Source organism: Homalodisca vitripennis, chromosome 7 (genome assembly GCF_021130785.1).
Source record: "Homalodisca vitripennis isolate AUS2020 chromosome 7, UT_GWSS_2.1, whole genome shotgun sequence".
Classification (NCBI taxonomy): Eukaryota; Metazoa; Arthropoda; class Insecta; order Hemiptera; family Cicadellidae; genus Homalodisca; species Homalodisca vitripennis.
The window spans coordinates 141761862-141784068 of NC_060213.1; the positions used below are offsets into that span (position 1 = coordinate 141761862).

Consider the following 22207-nt stretch of genomic DNA (forward strand, 5'->3'; position numbering starts at 1 on the left):
CGGCCGCGTAGTTCGCGTATATCACGGGCCGCCCCTGTCCGAGACATAGCTGCTGCTACACCTGGGTGATGCGTGTCTGCACCTGTGTCCCAGTAGAGACGATTTCTGGCAACAGAGCAGTATCCACTCAATAAAAGAATACCAGTAAAAACACGTATTTCATGGGATGTTACATTAAAAGTATGATGGCCTTTGAACATTGCGTACTTATTTGATTCCTGAACTATCAAATCAATTAGTTGGTCATCATAAAATAATTAAAAAAACTCGATCGTGTTCGATCAACATTAATGAAATCTGGCATCTCCCATTCATGTTCAGGCTTTTGAACTATGTCTACTTGTTCCCATTTACGTGTAGGCAAAGATTCTTTCTTAGCTTTTTTATTCATTTGCTCAGAATGGGTCTTTTTCAAACATGGTTGTGTTTTAGAACTAACGTTCTTTGAGGAGTTTTTACGTTTCCTATCAATCAAACCGTTATTACTAATATTAACTTGATCATTAGCTTCATCAATGACACTTGTCTGAGAGGGACTAATGTCTAAAAGATCACTAGAAGTAGAAGGTTTTTCTATTAGGTCTACTCCTACAGGATTATTTACAGTGATATCTGGATCTCCAAAAGATATGTGATCAAGTCCATCAGAGGTAAGAGTTGTAGCTTGCAGTTGAGCCGGCGCTCTCAGCTGGTTAGCTGTTAGTCGATTTATGTCGTCTTCCTCCTCATTAGCACTATCTTCATCACTTTGCAAAAAGTTTTCAGGTGGCTCAGTGTACACTGTAGCAGTAAGGAGAATATCTGTATTTCCTTCCAGAAACTGCAGTATATCTTCAACGGTGTATCTGGAATAAATAGATGACATAAGTATTTCTCAAAGTAAATCCGACTTAACAAATTTGTTTTTACTAACAACAGTTGGAAATAGAATGGTATTACCTATTGTTTGTAAAATATAACTGAACTCAAATGTACTTTGGCTTGACTATGCTATGTACCCTGCTATGCCCACCGCCCCAATTTTGGGGCAGTAGGTAAAGTGAGGTTATGTTTACTCTGTGACTGAATAAGTAAGTTTATGATTATTTTTCACTAAAGTAATGTACAAACAATAAATCCAACTGTAAAATAACTTCTACTTATGTGTCAGGTAGAATTACTTACGTGTTTTCCGAATCCATTTTCAATCTTCAAAATATTGACAGAAAAGATACAACAGCAAAACACATGAGGCTTCTGCAGAGGTGCAACACACACTGTTGCAATCACTACTACCAACTGAACATGTAAGAAACACAAAAAGTCCCTTTATAAACAAAATGTACCTGTCAGAATTTTTTTTAGTGCCGCCCCAAAAATGTGGCGTTGGGCATATATGAATTAACATGCTTACTATATATTGTTAACTCCACATTACAGGGTTATCTCTGTATTTGTATAATGAAAAGTAAACTAAACCCCTTTTAAAATGTTTTCATTGTTTCGGTATTCAACCATCATCAATGTACATTAACCTCTAAATAAATAATAAACAACTAAATATACACATGTGGACCATTTAAACAGATGTTAAATGTATATGACACAGTTGTAATTTTGATTAGTAATCTGTCTTTAATATTTTAATTTGTTTAAATTGGGTTTGTCTTATTTTTCAGATTGCTATTTAAAATGTTATGAGCATATTTATTATAATTTAGATAGATATGTAATTCTTCATTCGTGTTTAACTTTTCTCCTTTACTTTCGATGTCTAAAATTTCCGTGTTTTTTTTACATTTGTGTAGTTAAGGTCACTTTCTAATAAGTGTTCAGCGAAATTTGGAGCTGCCCAAAAGATGTGTGAAAGCTATTATAATGGATAAACTGGCCTACATTTTAATGAAAGGGTTAAGGGGAGTCGGATGGGCCTATCCCCGCAATGTTAATTTGATGTATTTTAGGTACCATTATCTTAAAAACTATAAATGGTAGCCAGTTAATTTTTTTTTATTCTACTCCTTGTACTTTTCTTAACATTTTGAATACAGGGTTATAAAAAATCTTTTCAGATAAACGTGTGACATTTTTTTTTCTTTTTATGCAAAAAATTTCATAAAAAATTACAATTTACTCTGATGTATAAAATTAAGTACTGAACATAAGGCAATAATATGTATTCAAAATGTAGATTATTACTTAGGGAACAAATTAAAAAAAGAATCAACAGGCTACCTATAATAGTTCTTGAGAAAAGTGTACCTATCGAACAAAAAACATAGTTTTACAGAAAACGCATTTGAAGTTCATTGTAACCAACTCTATAAAAATACAAAAATAAACTACAGTTAGTAGTGTCCAGGGGCATATGCTGGGTTATCTGGATCCTCTTCTTCCTCAAGCAACTCTTCCAGTCTTAATTTGGTTAATTTTGCCCTCTGCCGGCACTTCTTTTCTAATTCCTCGATGGCATTTTCTGCTTGTCGGATTCGGATCTCATCTTTCTGTTTCATTTGTCTGACCAAATTGTTGCCAGGCTTGTAGCATAATTGTTAAAGCTAAACATCTCACAATATTACCTTGATTGAAGCAAGCAACAGCCTCATATACACCTAGTTCAAGGGTTGACCTAAGCATAAATGTATTTTTAGGAAGTCGAGACCAAATTATGTTTTTGACGGATTCATTGGGGTTTTGTGTACCTCCGTGTAAACATTTCCTTAGAAGGTCTGGTGAAGCCAAGTCCCTAAATATTGGTTTTATTTTGTCCATTACCACTTTAGGCAGGTGGAAATGATCTTTATGATCATAGGCCTCCTTATTGGCCATCGCTCTCTGGTACTTGCACGTCAAAATCTCTTTGCAATTCTTTAGAAAAACAGCTATAAAAAAAGAACTATCCATCAGAAAATCTTAAGTGAAGTATTTTCTAAAAAAGAATGAAATAGGGAATACAAAATCACAAAAAAACAATTTTCGGTAAAACAAATTTTTTGCCCATCCGAGTCCTCTTAAGGAACATTTACAAGCTTTGAAAACAAATAACATGTCTACATTCAAATCACATCAAGGGTTTTAGTTGAATTGTTATTTTAATAATGCTTACTATAATATGGTCACATACATTAGTTTAATAAATACATAGGGTTTCTGTACAGCATCAAAAACGTCTTGATAGTTAACGTAACCAAAGAACCTTCCGGGAGAAAATGGTCTTTGCTGAACTAATCCAATATTGAAGTGTTTTTGAGGCAACTATTGTATGTGGGATATTTCTATAACAAACGTATTTATCACAAGAATACTTTTAGACACCACCATGCTCTGTGTTTTAGAAAAGAGAAATGGTGTATTAAATAACATAGTTGTTCTAAAACACTTTTTTTGTTTTGGTCCATCGTGATAAAAATGTGACCGTATAAATGACTGGTACAACGTTCAGATTCATCTGGAAAATATATTACTTTGTTTTCAACTCACACAGAGGAAGAACAGTCAGAAATATCCTTGACTCACAGTTCGCGAGACGCGGGAACTTCGTGCTTCGCTAGCGAACTCCGTTTCTGCAACTGATCCCAGTAACTAACCAACATGAGGCGTCTAGTTTAGATTGTCTGGCGCTTTTATTGTCAAAATGTTGCTCTCCTGGCAACCAACACAATTATGTTTTATTTAAAAATAACAAAACTACATTCACAAAGATTTTTAATGCCATTATATCACACAATATATCACAGTCATAAAATTATATATTTTTTGACGTGACAACGTCTTAAATTAGGTTGCGGCTCGGAGTCACTCATGAAAAAGTGTAACGCCCGGTAACGTTACGATGCCCGTCCAGTGGGTCCGCCGCACGGGATCCGCACGGGATAAAGCAGATAACTGTGGGTCCGCCGCACGGGATAAAGCAGATAACTATGTTTATTCGTGAAAATGTGGAGTGCTTAGATTCGTCATTTACAACAACTACAACAATAAAGGTAAATAATTGTACACTGATATTTCATTATCGTAAACTATGATTGATTGATTAATTGTTAGATTGACACAAAAGTTGAGAAACTGAGTTTATAGGTTATGTCATACTATTGACAAATGTTGATAGTGTTAAGTAAATTATTAGTTTAAATCACTCTGCAATCAATCGTAATTCAGTCGATTGAGAAGAAACAGCGCGTATTGCTAGTCAAACATTTAAAATAACAAATTATAACCTCTAACCTGTCATAACAGTGCGACCAAACAAACGAACTAAACCGACCAATCACCACGCGCGGAGTTAGAATTTAACTGTGTTTAGCAAGAATTTCAAATTCCAATTTTAGTAAATGTTTTATTTAACTTTACCATTTACAATAACAAATTTTAATTAATTTCAAATTATGTACAATGTTTTAGTAAACAAAATATATTTCTATAGTTAAAATTTGTGCAATTCTTATTTTCATTCAATTCCTTGTTCCTATTGTGCAATTTAATAATATTCATATCAATAAATATTCTACCGAGAAAAAGACGTTGTCATGTAAAATCTTCGCCCGTAAAACCGACTTTACAGGCAACCATAATTTTTTTTTTATAACACGACATTAATTTTAGAGCATAATTTAAACTTTATAACTGTTTGTGATATCCTACTACCCGGGTGTATTATGTTACATACAATCTGTGGTCAGGGGACTTTTTTGTTTTTTTCTTGTTTTCTTAGGGCAAGAAGCTTATAAATTGCACTTAGTCCAATAAGGGCCTTAGCGTTGCTTCCAGAGTGACAGGATATTCAGGTTTTGGGGTAGGGGCCGCCTCCTAGCGAGATCCATGAGGAAGAATTATGACACTAATCTCAGTCATGTCCCTCCGGAAGAAAGGGAGGCCAACTCTGAACCAGCCTCTCCAGTCAAAGTAGGCAGGGGGTGGTAAACGCTTGTTGAGGCTAGCAAGAACCTCTGAGGTTAGGGACCCCACCAACTCCAACAGCCATGTCCCGCAGTAGACTAGACTTATCGAATTACCCTTGCATCCCAGAATCTCGACATTAGAACGGTCCCGTTCCTTGACATCCATAATGTTGCCCAGATTTAAGTGACACATCGGTTTTGGTGTGCCCAGTGTTGGGTTCAACTGGAAGGTATAAACCAGCCAGAAGTGAACCCTGCTGGGTGAGTCAGGGGACTTGCTGTAGGTCTACTTACACTCATCGTCAGCAGTATCACCGCCAACTTCTTGAGGGCAGGAAGCTGCATTACTCGTGCCAGTTGTTTATACGTGTCCAAGATTCCCGCACATGGCTCTTCGTCTGGTGGCGGCAACCCCTCTCTCTTGAGCAGCATCACGAGGGTCGTCGTGACTAGGAATACCCACCCGAAGTATTTAAGGAAACCTTGAATGAAATTGTATGTTATAATTACTCTCTCCATGAATTAAGCTTTTAGGCACAGTTGAATTATTGATAAATAGTTCATGGATATCTTTGCTGAATCTCTCTTAAAAAATACATGGGTTAAAAATCGTTCAGATATATAAAATAATGCTTTATACACTTTTTTATGAAATATGGCTCTTACGAAGTCATACATTCGTACTGGAAATAACACTTATCTTTTAATAACTTCATTTTCAATACAAATTTTAATGAATAGTATACTATGAAGTATTGAGATAATGTTAGTATAACTTATACAGATGAGTATAAAGAATTAAAATAATTTTATTGCCAAACCTACCTTTATAAAGTACTCCCCAACCCCAAGTACTAAATGTTATAACTGCACAATTGGCTTGGTGTTAATAAAATCCAGAACAGTAAAATTACAATATTTACTGTAGCTAAAGTTCAATTAAATACTACTGCGTAAAATATAATACACTTTTTATGAGATTGAGTAAAATCGTAAATATGATAAGTAATCAAATATCTAATTTAGAAAGTTGTACATTTATAATTCTTTAATACCTAATGTATTATAATGTACTAGTACATTTTAAATGACGTAATTATTTTACAAGGACATAAAAGAAAACGTAATGCCTACGTTAAGGCTGTCAACGTTAATTTTAGTTGAAACAAAGTGGTTTGTTGTTTATTCTCATTATTATCATTAATTTGGAAAGTTTTCTACACCCCTTTGTGATAAGAGAACTTAGCTAAAGTAATTTTTAAGGTCGATTGTATATCTTACTGGAGAGAGTGACGACACCATAAGGCAGTGGTTCAGTACGTAAGTACGTGTTGCAGAAGTCTGCAGACTCCAGAGCGGTGAAGACGAAGAAGCTCACAAAGAACCCGGCCGTCTGTCCTACGCTGTTGCAGGTAGAAGCGTACCCGACGTTCTCCCTGTTGAGAAGTTAATTGATTTTGAATTATTTTAGAAAAGAATTAAAAAACATCACTTTTATATTGAACCTTTTCTAAAGACCTGGAGGCTTTTTATTGTTGGTGGTGGAGTATTTAATAAAATGTGCCAACCCGTGTCTATTGGCTTAGAAGACAGCCCGTCACAGAGGGTGAAAAGCAGTCCAAGAATCGGGATGACACAGGAATCTATAACTAAACTGCTGAGCCCACTGCCCAAATCAAAGAACATGCAACAATATAGACCTTGTACTGTAAGAACAAACTTGACACAGGGTTTCCTACCCCTGTCCATTGGCGTAGAAGACAGCCCGTCACAGAGGGTGGAGGGCAGTCCAGGAATCGGAATGACACAGGAATCTATAACTAAGCTGCTGAGCCCACTGCCCAATCTCAAAGAACATGCAACAATATATACCTTTGTTTCCTAACAACAAACTTGACACAGGGTTGCCTACACGTGACCATTGGCGTAGAAGACAGCCTGTCACAGAGGGTGGAGAGCAGTCCAGGAAACGGAATGACACAGGAACCTATAACTACACTGCTGAGCCCAATCTCAAAGAACATACAAGAATACAGACCTTGTACTATAACAACAAACTCTACACAGGGTTGCTAACTGTACCAGATCATCACTACAGTCCTTCTTAAAGATTGATTTACCAACTGCCTTTCTAAAAGAGCTATACTAGATTCAGAAACCACTATAAATCCCTGACTAATGCATGAAATTCTGACTAATGTATGTTTTATCAACAATTATTTCTTTTGATATTAAAAACCTATGTAATACCAAAAGTATAAAATTAGGCTCGAGATAAATGAAACTTGAAGTTGGTAAATAAAGTAGGATTACGCTACACTACGTGTCGCGTATCAGGTTTATAGCTCATTACAATTTTGCTTTGTTCTGCGTACAAATAGACAGATATGTATAGTGCAGAAAATAAAGCTTTTAATATTTTCGACAAGCAAAAGCAAAATTGTTTCAGCATAAGAAGTGATAAGTTTTAACGACGGTCAGTCAAATTCTATGGTGACATACACATCATGGAACTCCTTTCGACTAGTTACAGGTGGTTATTGTATACGCAAAATTAAGTTTGATGCTAAATTTAAAGTGTACAGGTTATCTTTCTCAAGATAATTTACCGGGTCAGCATATTTTTCTTCATTAAGTTAGGATACATAGCGGTGTTTCGGTGGGGTAAGCACACAGACTCACAAAATTTACATCAGTTGCACCAAACTGCAAAATATCGGACACGCTGTCGAAAAACACTGTGATGAAAAATACGCGATATAATTTAATCCTTCTTTATAACTTGTAACAAGATGGTTAAGAAAATGTACATTTAACAAAATCTGTTTTAAATGCGCTATTAGACAAAACGTCATATATTTAGGATTTCGGAAATTTGCCATCGTTACAAAAAGTATAACACTGTGTAACGTATAACGATGGCAAATTTCAGATGTCCTGTTATCCTTTCAAACCTTCCATCGCCAATAACAAAGAAGTTATAAATGTTTCAACCTAAGTTACAGTTATAACCCAAAATTTTGGCTATACGGTTGAAACGGTCCTAAAGGGAAGTAACCATGCTGATCCAAGCATATGCCATTTATTTGAAACGTTGGCAGAATCAAAATACGGAACAAGAAAAGCACACATATGTATTCAGCGAGCGTATCTAGTTAGTTACGTATTCAGATAAGCATGTGTAGAGTGTGAGAAACTAAACTATCAGCTCAATGTCATTTACACAAGATTGCTGTATATCTCTCTGAGGCCTTCTGAGCTCTGTTGACTTAGCTACTGCGATAATAACTCACTGCGCCTTCGTTCACAACATTGCTCATATCAGCAATTTGATTGTTGTAAATAAAAGTCCAACCCTTCTGTATAAAGTTCATGAAGGAAATTGATTTAAAATTGTGTGTTTCAGTTTCAATCCCGTTCTTTCCTATTCCAGCAATTAACTTCTACTTCCGGTCTAAGGTATTTCCGATGCCGATAGTCAGTTGAGGGCATAAAATCTCCTTTCTATGAAAGCAGGAAGATAAAAAAAAGTTCTTCTAAGGGAAAAATTTGCTTCAACCCCTATGAATGGTTGAAATTCTTGGAGTTGGTTGAAAATATTGATGGAATATTAGTATTATTGTATCTTCTTCAATGTACTACACCTTCAAACCGGTATAGTTCTATAAAATAATCTAACCATGGATGTATCCAATCAATCAAAATGCCTACATTATTCGGTGCTGTGTTCGACTTTCTTTCAATTTTCTCCGCACAAAATGTTCAATCTTTCTTTGAATTTACGCTAAATGCTTTACACTACTTGTAGATAGATTTTTTGATGTAAATGTAATTGGAAGGAAATGACTATTAATAATGCACTGAAATAACTGTCCCTTATAAGAATGTTAAGTTCAGCTCCAGTCCACCTTCGACTTAGTGCAGCGTCTGAAGTCTAACGCTGTGACAGACTTGAATGTAATGTAATGCACTGTAATGTAATGTAAGTGCACTCAATTGTGTACCTGATGAGACAATGAGAACACAATTTCATCTTGATTACATTTGTTTGTAATCAAGGTGTCTCTGATGTCGAAACGAACTGATGCCAACTGTTTTGGATCTCTTCAGATGGATGTTGATGGATGCGGTAGACTTCGGACGCTGCACTAAGTGGAAGGTGAACTGAAGATGAACTTAACATTCTTATTGAATCAACCCTTGCCCATTGCTCTACGTTATGTCCTTATACATATTTCAATATACGTCGTCTGCCCATAGATTCTCTGAATCTAGTTAAAACATGATTAACCTATTTTCAGTGTTAATGAATTAAGCAATTTTCAGGTTTATGTAAATTATATATTATGAAGAACTCTATTTAATACCTAATAGGCAAATGACCCTTAATTTGAACTAATCTATGAGAAGTGTAATGTAACTTATAGGCCGAAGTTAGCTGTATCGTGTTTCTCCGAGAAGCACCTTCTCAACAGGAGAAAAGAAGTGACCATACTCCATTAAATGGAGTATATTCTCCAGGATACAACCCGATTGCATGATAGAGCCATGCAAAACTACATGTATACCTACCTCCTGAGCATGCTGAGGGCCCAGCCATCTACCGCTACGTCCTGGGTAGCAGCTAGAAAGCAGAGGACGAAGAAGAATCCAGTGAGAAGGACGATTCGAGGTCCTTCTGTGTCTTCAATCCAAAAGTCTACCCAAGACGATAGTGTCAGCATACAGATTCCGATCAGGTACTGGTCAATACATTACATTAGGTTTTGTTAGATACAATGTGACTCATAAGTTAACAAGATGAGGTATTTTATACTTACACTTAAAATACATAAAAACTCATTCAAACACAATAGAAACGTGTCTAACGCACAACATTCTTTAATGATTAGTATGAAATTGTACCAGTCAATTTATTTTTTACCATTAGATCTTTTAATATTTTTGACGGATTATCAGATTTTATGCACTGTTTGGAGGTCACAACATAATTTATTTTTTTTCATCAAACGCTAGTTGATTATACGTATAATATGAGGAAAAAAGTTAGGTCATATCTACTTTGTTTCTAGTGACAATCATAATGTGGTGATAAGTTTTCTAAACCTTATGGTAGATAATTGTAATTTGGAAAATCGAGATCCTCAACTATTGAACTTCTAATGTATATTACAGGTAGACAAGTAAATTATCCATGAAAAATATACAAAATAAAAGCTCTCAGTTTGGAAAAATATACTTTATTTTGAGTTTTCTTTGCGGAATTGTTTCTGGCCTGTTCTAACACCTAACCTCTGTAGCCTGGAACTTCGTTACTCTTCTTAATTTGTTAAGCAATTAAATTATTTATCGACAATAGTCTAGATTTCGTTTAAAGTTAGGACACAGTTAATCACAGTATTTGACATGGGTTAGGAGCTTCATTTATAGAGAAATTGACCACCCATTTCGAATCAAGATTTTTTTCCCACTGGAAAAGTGGCAATGATTTCTAAATATATGGTTGTGTAGCATTTACAATATGTTTTAGTAGTAATAATACAGTAAGACATCGGGTTTTCTGAAATGCGACTTTGATAACGGGATTTCAATAGGGATTGTTCAGTTGACAATTAATTTCTCAGGTCTAGTGATTGAATAGTCCAAGGCCAAACAAGGTGTCGGCGATGAGTTAGTTGGTTAGAGGAAGGGGTCAGTATAAAAACCTCCAACACCCGAATCTTGGCATCTTTTGAGAGTTATTTTGCGGATTAAACTGTTAGTGATTTTCGTGCTTAATTTCTTCTACAAATCTGCAAGAGATTTTGCATAAGTAGATCTTTTATAGCCGAATTACAATTTTCACATGAAAAAATTTGCTTTCAACTAGTGTTAGTTTCTTTTACAGGGATTATTGTATTATTTTGATATAAAGGGAAATTGAGAATATTTGGAAATCACTTAGCACAAGTTTTTAAGAGGATACATGTCTTTGCAAGTATTGTTAAAGTAATTATTTCAACTTTATTATTAGTTATTTGCAATAGAGATTTAGTATACAACAGTCACAATTAATTTTATACATCAAAACATAAAGTTTGTGGTAATTTTTGGGTGAAAATAGTTAAATTAGTTTTAACTTTGAACCTGTACCAACAGTAAGAGGAAGTGTACACGTGGTACGAAGAATTTTTCAGCGTTTTTACAGTTTTATTTAGCTTCGCTTATATTAAAGAAAAGTTCATTTTATTTTGCATGAAATTAGAAATGTCTATTTAATTTAAATTTTACAGGAGAGTTAAATTTATAGTTTGATTTTAATCTGGAAACAACAGGTTAACTTTCATTTAATTTATTTGATTTGAAAGAAGAAACCCTTATCTTGATAAAAAGATTACACTACAAGTGGTCGTGTAATTATTTGGGTACTAAATCTAAATATTTAAACTATATAAAGTATTTTTCTTGAAAACCGATTTGAGCCTTGAAGTTTATTAATAAACAATTTTTTAAGTCATTCTACAAAGTATTCTCCTGTTTATCTTTCCTAATATTTATAATTAATTAATATTTAAACTGGAAAAATAAGTGAAGCTCAACCAATAAAAAATTATGTGAGGAGATTTCGTGAAACTTTACGGACCTCTTTACAATTTGTATTTTCAAATGGCATCTAATAACCTACACTATTTATAAAATCTGTGCATTTAGCTTCCTGGTATTCTTTGCAAGAATCGTGTTCGAAGGAAACACATTATCTCTGGATAATATTTTTATGTAGTCTTTAAGTATTGAAGTATACAAGGACATTGCTATTAAAAGTGAATTTCATTTTTAGTAATTCAGATGTTTTACTTCTACACTTCTACACTTACCTGTGCAGGAACAAGCCAAGACTTGCGACGCCCAAACCTCTCGGAGTACACAGAGTCAACTATCGGAGCCCACAGGAGCTTTATGCTGAATGGCCATCCGACAAGACTGAATATCGCCTGTAAGTGAACAGAGAGGTATGGTACAACTGCAAAACTAGGAAATTGGTTAAGTTTGCTAGTACATTTTATGACTACTCATTTTTCAACTTAATCAGAAAAAAACAAAGTCAAATTGTGAAAAATGACATTAAATATAGCTTTGTATAATTTACGTGTTTAAACATTATATCGAGAAATTGTAATACAAAATAAAAACATTCAGTTGTATTGAAAATATATGACGTACAAAAGCAATAAAACAGTAAAACGATATCTCAAATAAATAAAAACTCTCTCTCTTCTCTTCTCTTCTCTTCTCTCTCTCTCCGAAGCCCGAAGAGAAGAAAGAAGAGGAGAAGGCAAGAGGCCTGGCAAATAAGTCACATACTTGTGTCAGGGGTGGAGGTGGGAACGAGGGGCTTCGGCCCCAGCACCTCTCTCTCTCTCTCTCTCTCTCTCTCTCTCACTCTCTCTCTCTCCCTCCCTCTCTCTCTCTCTCTCTCTCTTTTCTCTATCTATCTCTCAATTGTGTCAAACAAGAAAAAGGATAATCTGAGAAAAAAATTATGACTTCATATTTCTTACCCTTTTTATACACTCCGATTTAGACCTCCGCCAAAACTACCATGGCTGACGATCGATTTCTAAGCTCAAAAAAACCTTTATCGATTTTATGACAACCAGATTGTGTACTTACACAGTGTTAAATGTGTCTCGTCTCCCGGAATGGTAAGTTGGCGATAACATTGCATTATTACTACTTAGCCTGCATTGCTGGTAACATATTTAAGGTATCAAATTATAACTTTAATTCCGAAATACTATTCACCAATCGGGTCAGACACGAGGAATTTGAGTGAAAGGGTCAAATTATTAAGGTTTTCTTTTCTTATTTAACTATTTCATCTCACTTTAAGGTCTCTATTTGTGGCTTACCTGATCATTGTAACTGACTCCCTTGCTCTGTAGAAGCATAGGTACTGACGCCCCTAGACCTAGGGGTATACCTTGGAGCATGTACAGGAACATGAGTAGGCAGACATTTCCACGGTCGCCCTTCAGAGAGCTCTTCTTGGGAGCCGGTGGCTTACCGGGCTAGAATCATATTCTAATCTGTTACAATGCCATTATAACTCCGTTACTCATAAGTCTACTTCAACAACAAACACATTATCCAGGAGAGTATCCAGTAAGATTTGAAACTATCAAAGAAAGCCAATAGGATATGAACGGTATGTTCGAGTTATTTCAAGCTTTAAATAATAGTTTGTCGAAGACTTAAGTAAAATTGTTCTGAGTGAGATTAGAATTAGGATATTTATGGTCGGAAACTTCAGAGTGTTTGTTACTCATAAGTCTACTTCAACAACAAACACATTATCCAGGAGAGTATCCAGTAAGATTTGAAACTATCAAAGAAAGCCAATAGGATATGAACGGTATGTTCGAGTTATTTCAAGCTTTAAATAATAGTTTGTCGAAGACTTAAGTAAAATTGTTCTGAGTGAGATTAGAATTAGGATATTTATGGTCGGAAACTTCAGAGTGTTTGTTACTCATAAGTCTACTTCAACAACAAACACATTATCCAGGAGAGTATCCAGTAAGATTTGAAACTATCAGAGAAAGCCAATAGGATATGAACGGTATGTTTCGAGTTATTTCAAGCTTTAAATAATAGTTTGTCGAAGACTTAAGTAAAATTGTTCTGAGTGAGATTAGAATTAGGATATTTATGGTCGGAAACTTCAGAGTGTTTGTTACTCATAAGTCTACTTCAACAACAAACACATTATCCAGGAGAGTATCCAGTAAGATTTGAAACTATCAAAGAAAGCCAATAGGATATGAACGGTATGTTCGAGTTATTTCAAGCTTTAAATAATAGTTTGTCGAAGACTTAAGTAAAATTGTTCTGAGTGAGATTAGAATTAGGATATTTATGGTCGGAAACTTCAGAGTGTTTGTTACTCATAAGTCTACTTCAACAACAAACACATTATCCAGGAGAGTATACAGTAAGATTTGAAACTATCAGAGAAAGCCAATAGGATATGAACGGTATGTTTCGAGTTACTTCAAGCTTTAAATAATAGTTTGTCGAAGACTTAAGTAAAATTGTTCTGAGTGAGATTAGAATTAGGATATTTATGGTCGGAAACTTCAGAGTGTTTGTTACTCATAAGTCTACTTCAACAACAAACACATTATCCAGGAGAGTATACAGTAAGATTTGAAACTATCAGAGAAAGCCAATAGGATATGAACGGTATGTTCGAGTTACTTCAAGCTTTAAATAATAGTTTGTCGAAGACTTAAGTAAAATTGTTCTGAGTGAGATTAGAATTAGGATATTTATGGTCGGAAACTTCAGAATGCTTGGTTACAAAAATGAGATTTTTTTTAACATATTCTAACTTTTTCTTTGTTTACTTCATATTTAGAAATAACATAATGATTGTAGCACATAAAATATACTAGACTGTAATGTTACATTTTTCGCAAGTTTTATCAAAATTGTGAAGATACATATACAGAGCCCTCACTTTTTACGATTCAATTATTTTGTATTTGGCCGTATCTGTCACGTATTCGTTTAAATAACCAAACTAACACATTATCGGAAGACCAAATACCTAACAATAATCTATTTACATTAATAAAATGTGTATAGATGGTGATTGCCTAATTTAATTCTTAAAATAAACAAGAAAAAACTGTTTTTGAAGAAGGGTCCTACTTTCCTCTCCAGATACCCAAACTTTTATGGCTAAAGCACCTAGAGTAATATTTCGAAAACCTCCAAATTTGAAAAACAAACTTGTCCAATCTAAACTACCTAAATTACACCAACCCGTTACTAATGGATGTGAACCGTGCAACAAACCACGTTGCGGTTCTTGCAAAATTATGAAAAACTCTAGGGAATTCAAAAGTAACGTAACAGGTTTAACTTATCCCATCATTGGCACAGTAAACTGTGACTCTAAGAATGTAATTTACCAAATTAATTGTAAATGTTGTAACAAACAGTACATTGGACAAACATCTAACCATTTAACCACCTTAGAGTCAGAATAACAAGGGCACAGATTTTATATTTTCCATAAAGACAAGGAGAAGCCATTGGCCAAACATGCTGCTGAGCACAAACAAGACAAAATTGAAGAATGTTATAACCTTAAAGGAATTAATAAGGTCTTCCCTTGTCCTGAAGAAAATTTAAATAGATTAAAATTTTAAAAAACTGGAACAAGCACATCAATTACTTTTAAAATCAAAATACCCAAATGGTTTAAATTTAAGATACATTTAAATTTAACTTTTCCAAATTTCCATCTGTGCCATTAATGATATATCAGCTGAGTTTTTGAATGTTTTAGTTGCGTATTTACATTTTTGGTTATTTTATTTGTTGTGTTTCTTGTTTTCTTATATTATGCTTCCTGAAGATGTGGGTATTAAATCCCACGAAATATATAGAAGCCTTATAATCTTTGTTTTTCATTTCAATAAATGAAATAGTATATATATATATATATATATATATATATATATATATATATATATGTTGAGTGCAGTATAAAGATATTGTTATCATACAATGGCGACATTCGTAGAAATTGTATGCCTATATCTGATATCTGTCTCAACTGTTTTTATTGTGAATCGAACTAGGTCTGTTGATAGACCAAGGGTCAAACAGACGTGTTTGCAGTTCTAACATAACTCAGTCTCCAACCACTTTTCTAAATTTCGCTTTGTTTTTAACAAAAAAGAAAGTAGAGCAAACATGGAGTAAGAGTTATAGCCTGTACAAGCCTACTGAAACTTTTGACCACGTTCCTTTGTTCTACTGAAATTCTAAATTGCGTAATGGGTTGAAATATTCTATAGTTCAGCTTTTTGATGAAATACAAACAAAATAAGCTTAAACCAAGCAAACATGAAAGTATAGAAAAATTCACAATGGACACTAATTTTGTGTATATTATTCCTGTTTACAGACTACATGGGGTCGAAGGATTTGACTGATATATTTTATAACTTCTTTACCTCTGTCGAATTATCAGCTAGAATATGTTTTAAAACTCTCTCATTAAGTCTTTGCTTCAAGATAGTAGCAAATAGTTAAAAGTCGAACAAATGTACGGTTAAAACATAGTTAAATGTAAACGTCAAAAGTTACGTGCATTAACTTACATGGTAAGTACATTCCTCCTTGTGTTTTTAGCATTTTTAAGATATTCACACATAACCACCGTTAATCATCGTTGGATACAAATATTTTATTTTAACAGTATATAAAAAGATTCCCAAAAATAACACTTGAACAGTTTTTTTTTTCTAAAACTTTGTTTAATTAATAAATTCTAATTAAAAATTTCTATATTTATTTGCAGTGCTTTATGTTTCACGAGTGTTTACCATACTGATGTTAAATTTATATACTTGATGGTATATATTATTTTAACTCTGCTAAACGACATGAATAGTGAAAAAGAAAATAAATAGGTCAACAATCAACAATAATACTTTATTGGGATCGTTTGCAATTCAAAGAGCAACAATTTTGGAGACATGGAGAATATTGCTGTACGTAGATATTATATTATATTATTTATTACAATCTGAAAGTTCTTAGGTCTCAAATCACGTGACGTAATAATGCTTTGGTTAGTTTGAATCCAAAATTTAAATCTATAGCTCATTTCACTCTCCAGATGTCTTGCGTAGATGTAGACATGAAACCGATGCCAAATTCCAAGGTTGGACATGCACCATCATAGTACTCATAAAGAAATCGCGTTTCATGTAAAATTGGAAGTGTACAGAAAAAGGTTCTAGTCGAGATATCATGGCACATGATGCATTCAAATTTTTGTCTATTTAGTTGGGTTTCATTGCAGTATTTAAATAATAAAACTATACACACCAAGTCACCGAAATATGATGTTGCAAGTGTTGGGGTTGTTAGGATACATATTGTGTCAATATACACACGTTAAAATCACGTATAATTGTTCTCAGTTCGTTACAAATTTATTTATTCTGCTATTTTCTTGTTGCCATCATGATTACAGTACTCATAAGACCAGTGTAACACTGACTACCGCTGAGCGAAATTCCCTGGAAGGACATGCACAATCATTGGTCTCAGTGTTGATTTATACAAATAAAGCTTCAAGCGAAATATCAATTCTTTTACGAGATATCTATCTAGACAGACATGCAGAAATGAAATTTCTTCAACCTCTCAAGTGATAGGCTTTCTTCAACCTCTCAAGTGATAGGCTTCGCTAACTCTCAGCCACTCATTGTCACAATTCCATTACAGTTCATTAGGGGTTGAGAGATAGTACTTGCTTCGTCGCGTCGTTCAGCTTATAATCGAATATTCTTCACGTTATATGCTAACAGTTCGTGTTGAAATTTTTGTCACATTCAAATCGGGTATTATGTTGTCCTCTGGTTAGGAAAGGCATTGGAATCATACTCAATTCGTATCGTCTGTTCTTCTAGTAGATTTCTAAATTTATTTCAAAAGCCGTTCCTAAACTCCTATTAGATGTCAAAAGACGATATTAATAACAGTGTCCTGCTTCTATGATCTCTATGCTCAAGTATTTATTCCAATCGGGGATAATTGATTCATTAATTAAATTTTAATTCCAAGTGGTCTTTACAAACAGACATTTTTACTCAAAACTAGTTATTTTTGCAAAACACTAATTATATACTTTGATTCATCCAAGAACGTAAACAAAAACATTTCCTTTCTATAATAACTCAAATTATAGTGTCACATTTTCAAATATAAATCAGGATATTAATACTAGTGTAGCTATTACTGTAAACACGTAGATCTATTATTTAATTATGTTTTAATATTTCAGTAGGTAATGTTTAAGTAGTTTTGTTATCCATTTAAAGTTTATTTTGGGAAGATTTTATACTTTTGCAATAGAACTAAATCAGAACGAAGCATATATTAGACATTGGATCTGTATCGTACATAGAAAGAATGGACATGGCCACAACTGTGGAGACAGCTTCATAATCATAAATATACAAACCAATAAATAAATATTTCACTCACCTCCCCTTCTAATCCTTGTTGTTCTGGAGGAATCATGGCCCTGAAATGGAGCACGACATAGAGTATGAATAAAGTACATAATACAAAAGCAGTAAAAACAGACAAAATAAATAATCTTTGCTTTATGCAATAAACCAGGTACATCACGTACAAAAATATTCCACTGTTTTTAATATTACTATAATATGTGAATAAAAAAAACTTTTCCAAATTGTTTTTTTTATTTATTTTTTTTTGGACGAGGCCTTCCGAAACCAAAGGTTTACATTTATTTGTGGGGTCGCCTGATGATGAAACCTTTGGTTTCGAAAGGTCTCGTGCAAACAAATTTGGAAAAGTGTTGTTTTTATTAACATTTAGTAATATTAAAAATGTTTCCAATTGCTCCAAGCGTCTTCAATATTCAACTGTTATTATCTTAAGACTTGCCCCGTGTAATTCAGTATCAAGCCTCAACCCAGGCTACACCCTCTTTTGTTTCACTTTAAAAAGTCTGACTTTATAGTTCACAAAAGTGTAACAGTAACATATAAAAGCTTGTAGAGTTTAGTTGCTTGCAAGAATTACTTACTCGCTAAGAAGCAATCACATCGCTGAGTACATTCCAGTGTGACTTCCAATGACATGAACGCAACTCTGCCCCAGAGACCAGTGAGACACTAGTGAGGGCTGAATCTTGTGTGACACTAGTGAGTCCAAGAGTCACGCTGTTATCTACCAGAAGCCGTTGTTGGCTGATGTTCTCTCTCAGATGACGAATGAAATCTTCCTCAAGGCCACTTTGACTTGCACAAACCAAGGCCTGATTGTCTGTGTTTGTTGTGAGACACACACTTATCGCTGTTTTAACATAAAGGGCTTATGGTCGTGTTTAGAAGGGTTTTATGTGGACTATGATCCCAAAATAGTATTCCGTGTTCTATATTTTATATAACCAGTAAAATCTAGTTACTTCTTCCACAATTTCCTGTAGAACAGCTCGGCGGATTTCCAACGCTGCTGACAGTTTCCAACGCAGCTATGGTGGGAAGGGCTGATGCATTGCGGAGTCACTTGATGAGTCACTCAATTGTGCATCTGATGAGATGATGAGAATATCTCTTCACCTAGATTGCATCACTTTTCGTACTCTGGGTGTCTCTGGTATAGAAACTATGCGGGGAGGGGGGTCGTTTTGAGCTTCTTCGTTCTTCGCCGCCGACTATTTCTGGATCCCTTCAGACGAACATGACTCCAGATTTCAGATGCTGTACTTAAGATGAAGGTGGACTGGATCTAACTCAATATTTGCAGGTCTAACATAATATACATAACTTGATATATTAAACACGTCTGAGAAAAGTGATGGTCACTGGAAAATATTCCATCTTCAGATCCGTTTTCAAATTAATGGACTTCAAATTTAAAGTGAAATATTTTGAGTCTCTGAAGTCGGAGGTGAAACAGTTTTTATAAGTGCTTCTGAAATAAAATTAATTTGCAAAATTGCACTCGTTGTTCTGATTCCTTCTCAATTTTTTTTTACTTAGGTCTCATTTTACTATTTCATCGGTTTCAGTTTTTACCCTAAAGAAGAATCTTCCTCCAACTCCAGTGAACACACCTTAGGACTATTGTGTAATCTCATTAAAGCGTTTAACTGGGTCAACCATCATAAACTAAATTCTTCTTAATCATAAGCTTCTTAATAAACTAAATAAATATGGAATTAGTATATCTGTTTAGTTTCCATCTTATTAACAGAGTTCATTTGGATCAAAATCAAAGTAATGGAATCACTTACCTTCTAAAATCCACAGCTATAAAAACCAGATTACCTCAGGGCTCTGTAGCAGGACCACTGTTTTTCCTTTTATGTGATCTTTCGGTTTGTCTCATTAGAGATCCAATTTAAGATTCGCTTATGATATCTCTAATTGCTTGTTAAATCTTTAGTCACATTGACAATGAATACTTCTGCTATCAATTTGCCACTATTCCGTCCTGACCTTTGGACTGGTTTTCTACTGAAACATTCTTCCAGATTTAAATGAACACCTACTTGATTGCTAGCTTTGAACTTGTTTTCTTGGAGTTCACATTAATTATATCGAAATAAAATACAAAAAAGGATTTTTTATGATATTTGATAGATCGGTTCCAGTGATTTCAGTTACACTTGAAAATATATTTTAGGCCAGTTTGGAGAAGTGTTAATTCGAATTTCGTAATCCTTTTAGTAGAGGCATTTATAATGTAATATGATGGAGCCATATGGTAACTATAAAAGGGAATAGACATGTTTCTATAATAGGCAGATATTAACTGAAATTGCGACTGTCTCTTGTTATTTAGGTATTGTGCATATAAGAGTACTTCTCCTTGGAGTAAATTGTATTTCCGTCGCCACAGTTGACTTTCCCTTCTTAACCCAATCAATAAAATATATTTCAGTTAAGAGCCCTACTTTGGTCAAAAACTGATGGAAAAATAAAACTTTGGTTAACTATGTTTTGTCCCTTAAACCTATTTCGGTTCACGAAATTGTATGAAAAACAAAACTTCCGAATGTGTCACGCTCTCCATAGATCAACATTGGTCCGAAATTTCACCACTTAACGTCAAACGTTTCTCAAGATAATGAGCAGAAACACCGACCAATACCTTTGCAAACCGTCCCGATGGGATAATAATATTTATGATAATTTTAATTCCCTAAATTGAAATCCATGTCTAATTTTCTGGCCACCTAGCTGTCGTTGCTAGTATACACTGCATTAGTTCTTTAACGTCATTAATATCTGTAAATATGATAAAACACACTGTGTGTCGTTACTTTCCAATCTGAGTTTGCTATCATCCTATTTTCTTGGCCCAGGAAATATATACGTTTTTACATACCTAATCAATATTATATGACTTTTCCCTACAAAACGGATTCGCTGTTTCCTCGATGGCTTTCTGATACTGAATAATTTACAATAATATTGTGGAAATAGTGGTGAAATGTCATAATTCCTAGCTAATTCAAACTAAAATTTATACTAAGACAATATACACAGATAAGTTACAATACATTACTCGGATAAGTTCTCTACCAATAAAAGTCTCTCAACCAATGGAAAATTCAAAAATCGTGACTATCTACATCTACGAAATCACCATATAATGCAATTTTATGAACATGCATTATGTAAAACATTAAGTTTAATTTAGTGCCTAGACAAATAACTAGTTAAAAGCATCGAAATCTGGTTATCCTTTCCAATCTTCCATCGCCCGTTCGTAGTCAATAATCAATTCGAAACAAACAATTTATATGCTTATGTTAATATTTACATGTTTCAAGATTATTTTGTACTTGCTTCGGCAGTACATATACGAAAATTGGAACGATACAGAGAAGATTAGCGTGGCCCCTGCGCAAGGATGACACGCAAAATCGTGAATCTAACGCTCAGGCAACAAGTTGATACTATAGAGCTGGATTTCACCAAGGCGTTTGATCGAGTGTCCCACACCATTCTGATAAAGAAGCTGGAAGCATATGGATTCAAAGGAACCTTTCTCCGTTGGTTTGAGAGTTACCTTCAACACAGAATCCTTCAAGTGCGATACAGATCACACATCTCAAAAGAATTTGTTGCTTCGTCTGGTGTACCTCAGGGGTCTCACCTAGGCCCTTCATTATTTAACTTATACATAAATGATGTCACATCTCGTCTTCGCTGCAAACATCTTCTCTTTGCAGACGATTTGAAGCTTTACATGAAGATTTGCACCGCCGAAGATGCTGTACTCCTTCAGAACGATCTCACACAAGTAGATGTATGGTCTCAAGCTAACTCAATGACTCTCAACCTTGACAAGTCCAGCTGCATCACTTTCAACCGCAATAAGTCTCCAGTCTTACACACCTACTCAATCAGAGGTCATGCACTTCATAGAAGCTTAATCTGTCAAGGATCTTGGTGTGACTTTATCATCTAATCTATCTTGGGAACTTCACATCAGAATATATGCAATAAGGCTGCTCGCAACTTGGACTTGATACTGAGACTCACCAAGCCCTTTAACGAGATTCACTCATTGAAGATTTTGTACTATGCACATGTCAGACCCCATCTTGAGTACTGCAGCGTCGTTTGGTCACCGCACCAGCACTACCTTGTGGATGATATTGAGAAGATACAGAGACGTTTCTTGCGACTTGTTGGGGTTCGTCTTGGTTATAGATACACAGAGGTCCCCATACAAGATATTGCTACTTTCCTGAACATACCATCACTCAGTTCTAG

The 22207-nt window shown here is 34.5% G+C and overlaps 1 protein-coding gene and 1 pseudogene across 1 annotated transcript in view; one reads left to right on the forward strand and one right to left on the reverse strand.

Annotated features, from left to right (window-relative positions):
* Positions 1–18667, reverse strand: part of LOC124366443 (acetyl-coenzyme A transporter 1-like) — a 32331-nt gene extending 13664 nt beyond the window's left edge. The window contains exons 1-7 of the mRNA XM_046823002.1: positions 18502–18667; positions 17931–17970; positions 12767–12925; positions 11732–11848; positions 9450–9619; positions 6159–6313; positions 5172–5359 (exon numbers count right to left, since the gene is read on the reverse strand). Coding sequence (XP_046678958.1) covers positions 5172–5359; positions 6159–6313; positions 9450–9619; positions 11732–11848; positions 12767–12925; positions 17931–17966 — 825 coding nt within the window. The 5' untranslated portion in view covers positions 17967–17970; positions 18502–18667. The remainder of the gene's footprint in view (positions 1–5171; positions 5360–6158; positions 6314–9449; positions 9620–11731; positions 11849–12766; positions 12926–17930; positions 17971–18501) is intronic.
* A 2599-nt stretch (positions 18668–21266) lies between these two features.
* On the forward strand, positions 21267–21383 carry LOC124367040 (annotated as a pseudogene).
* The last annotated feature ends 824 nt before the right edge of the window (positions 21384–22207 follow it).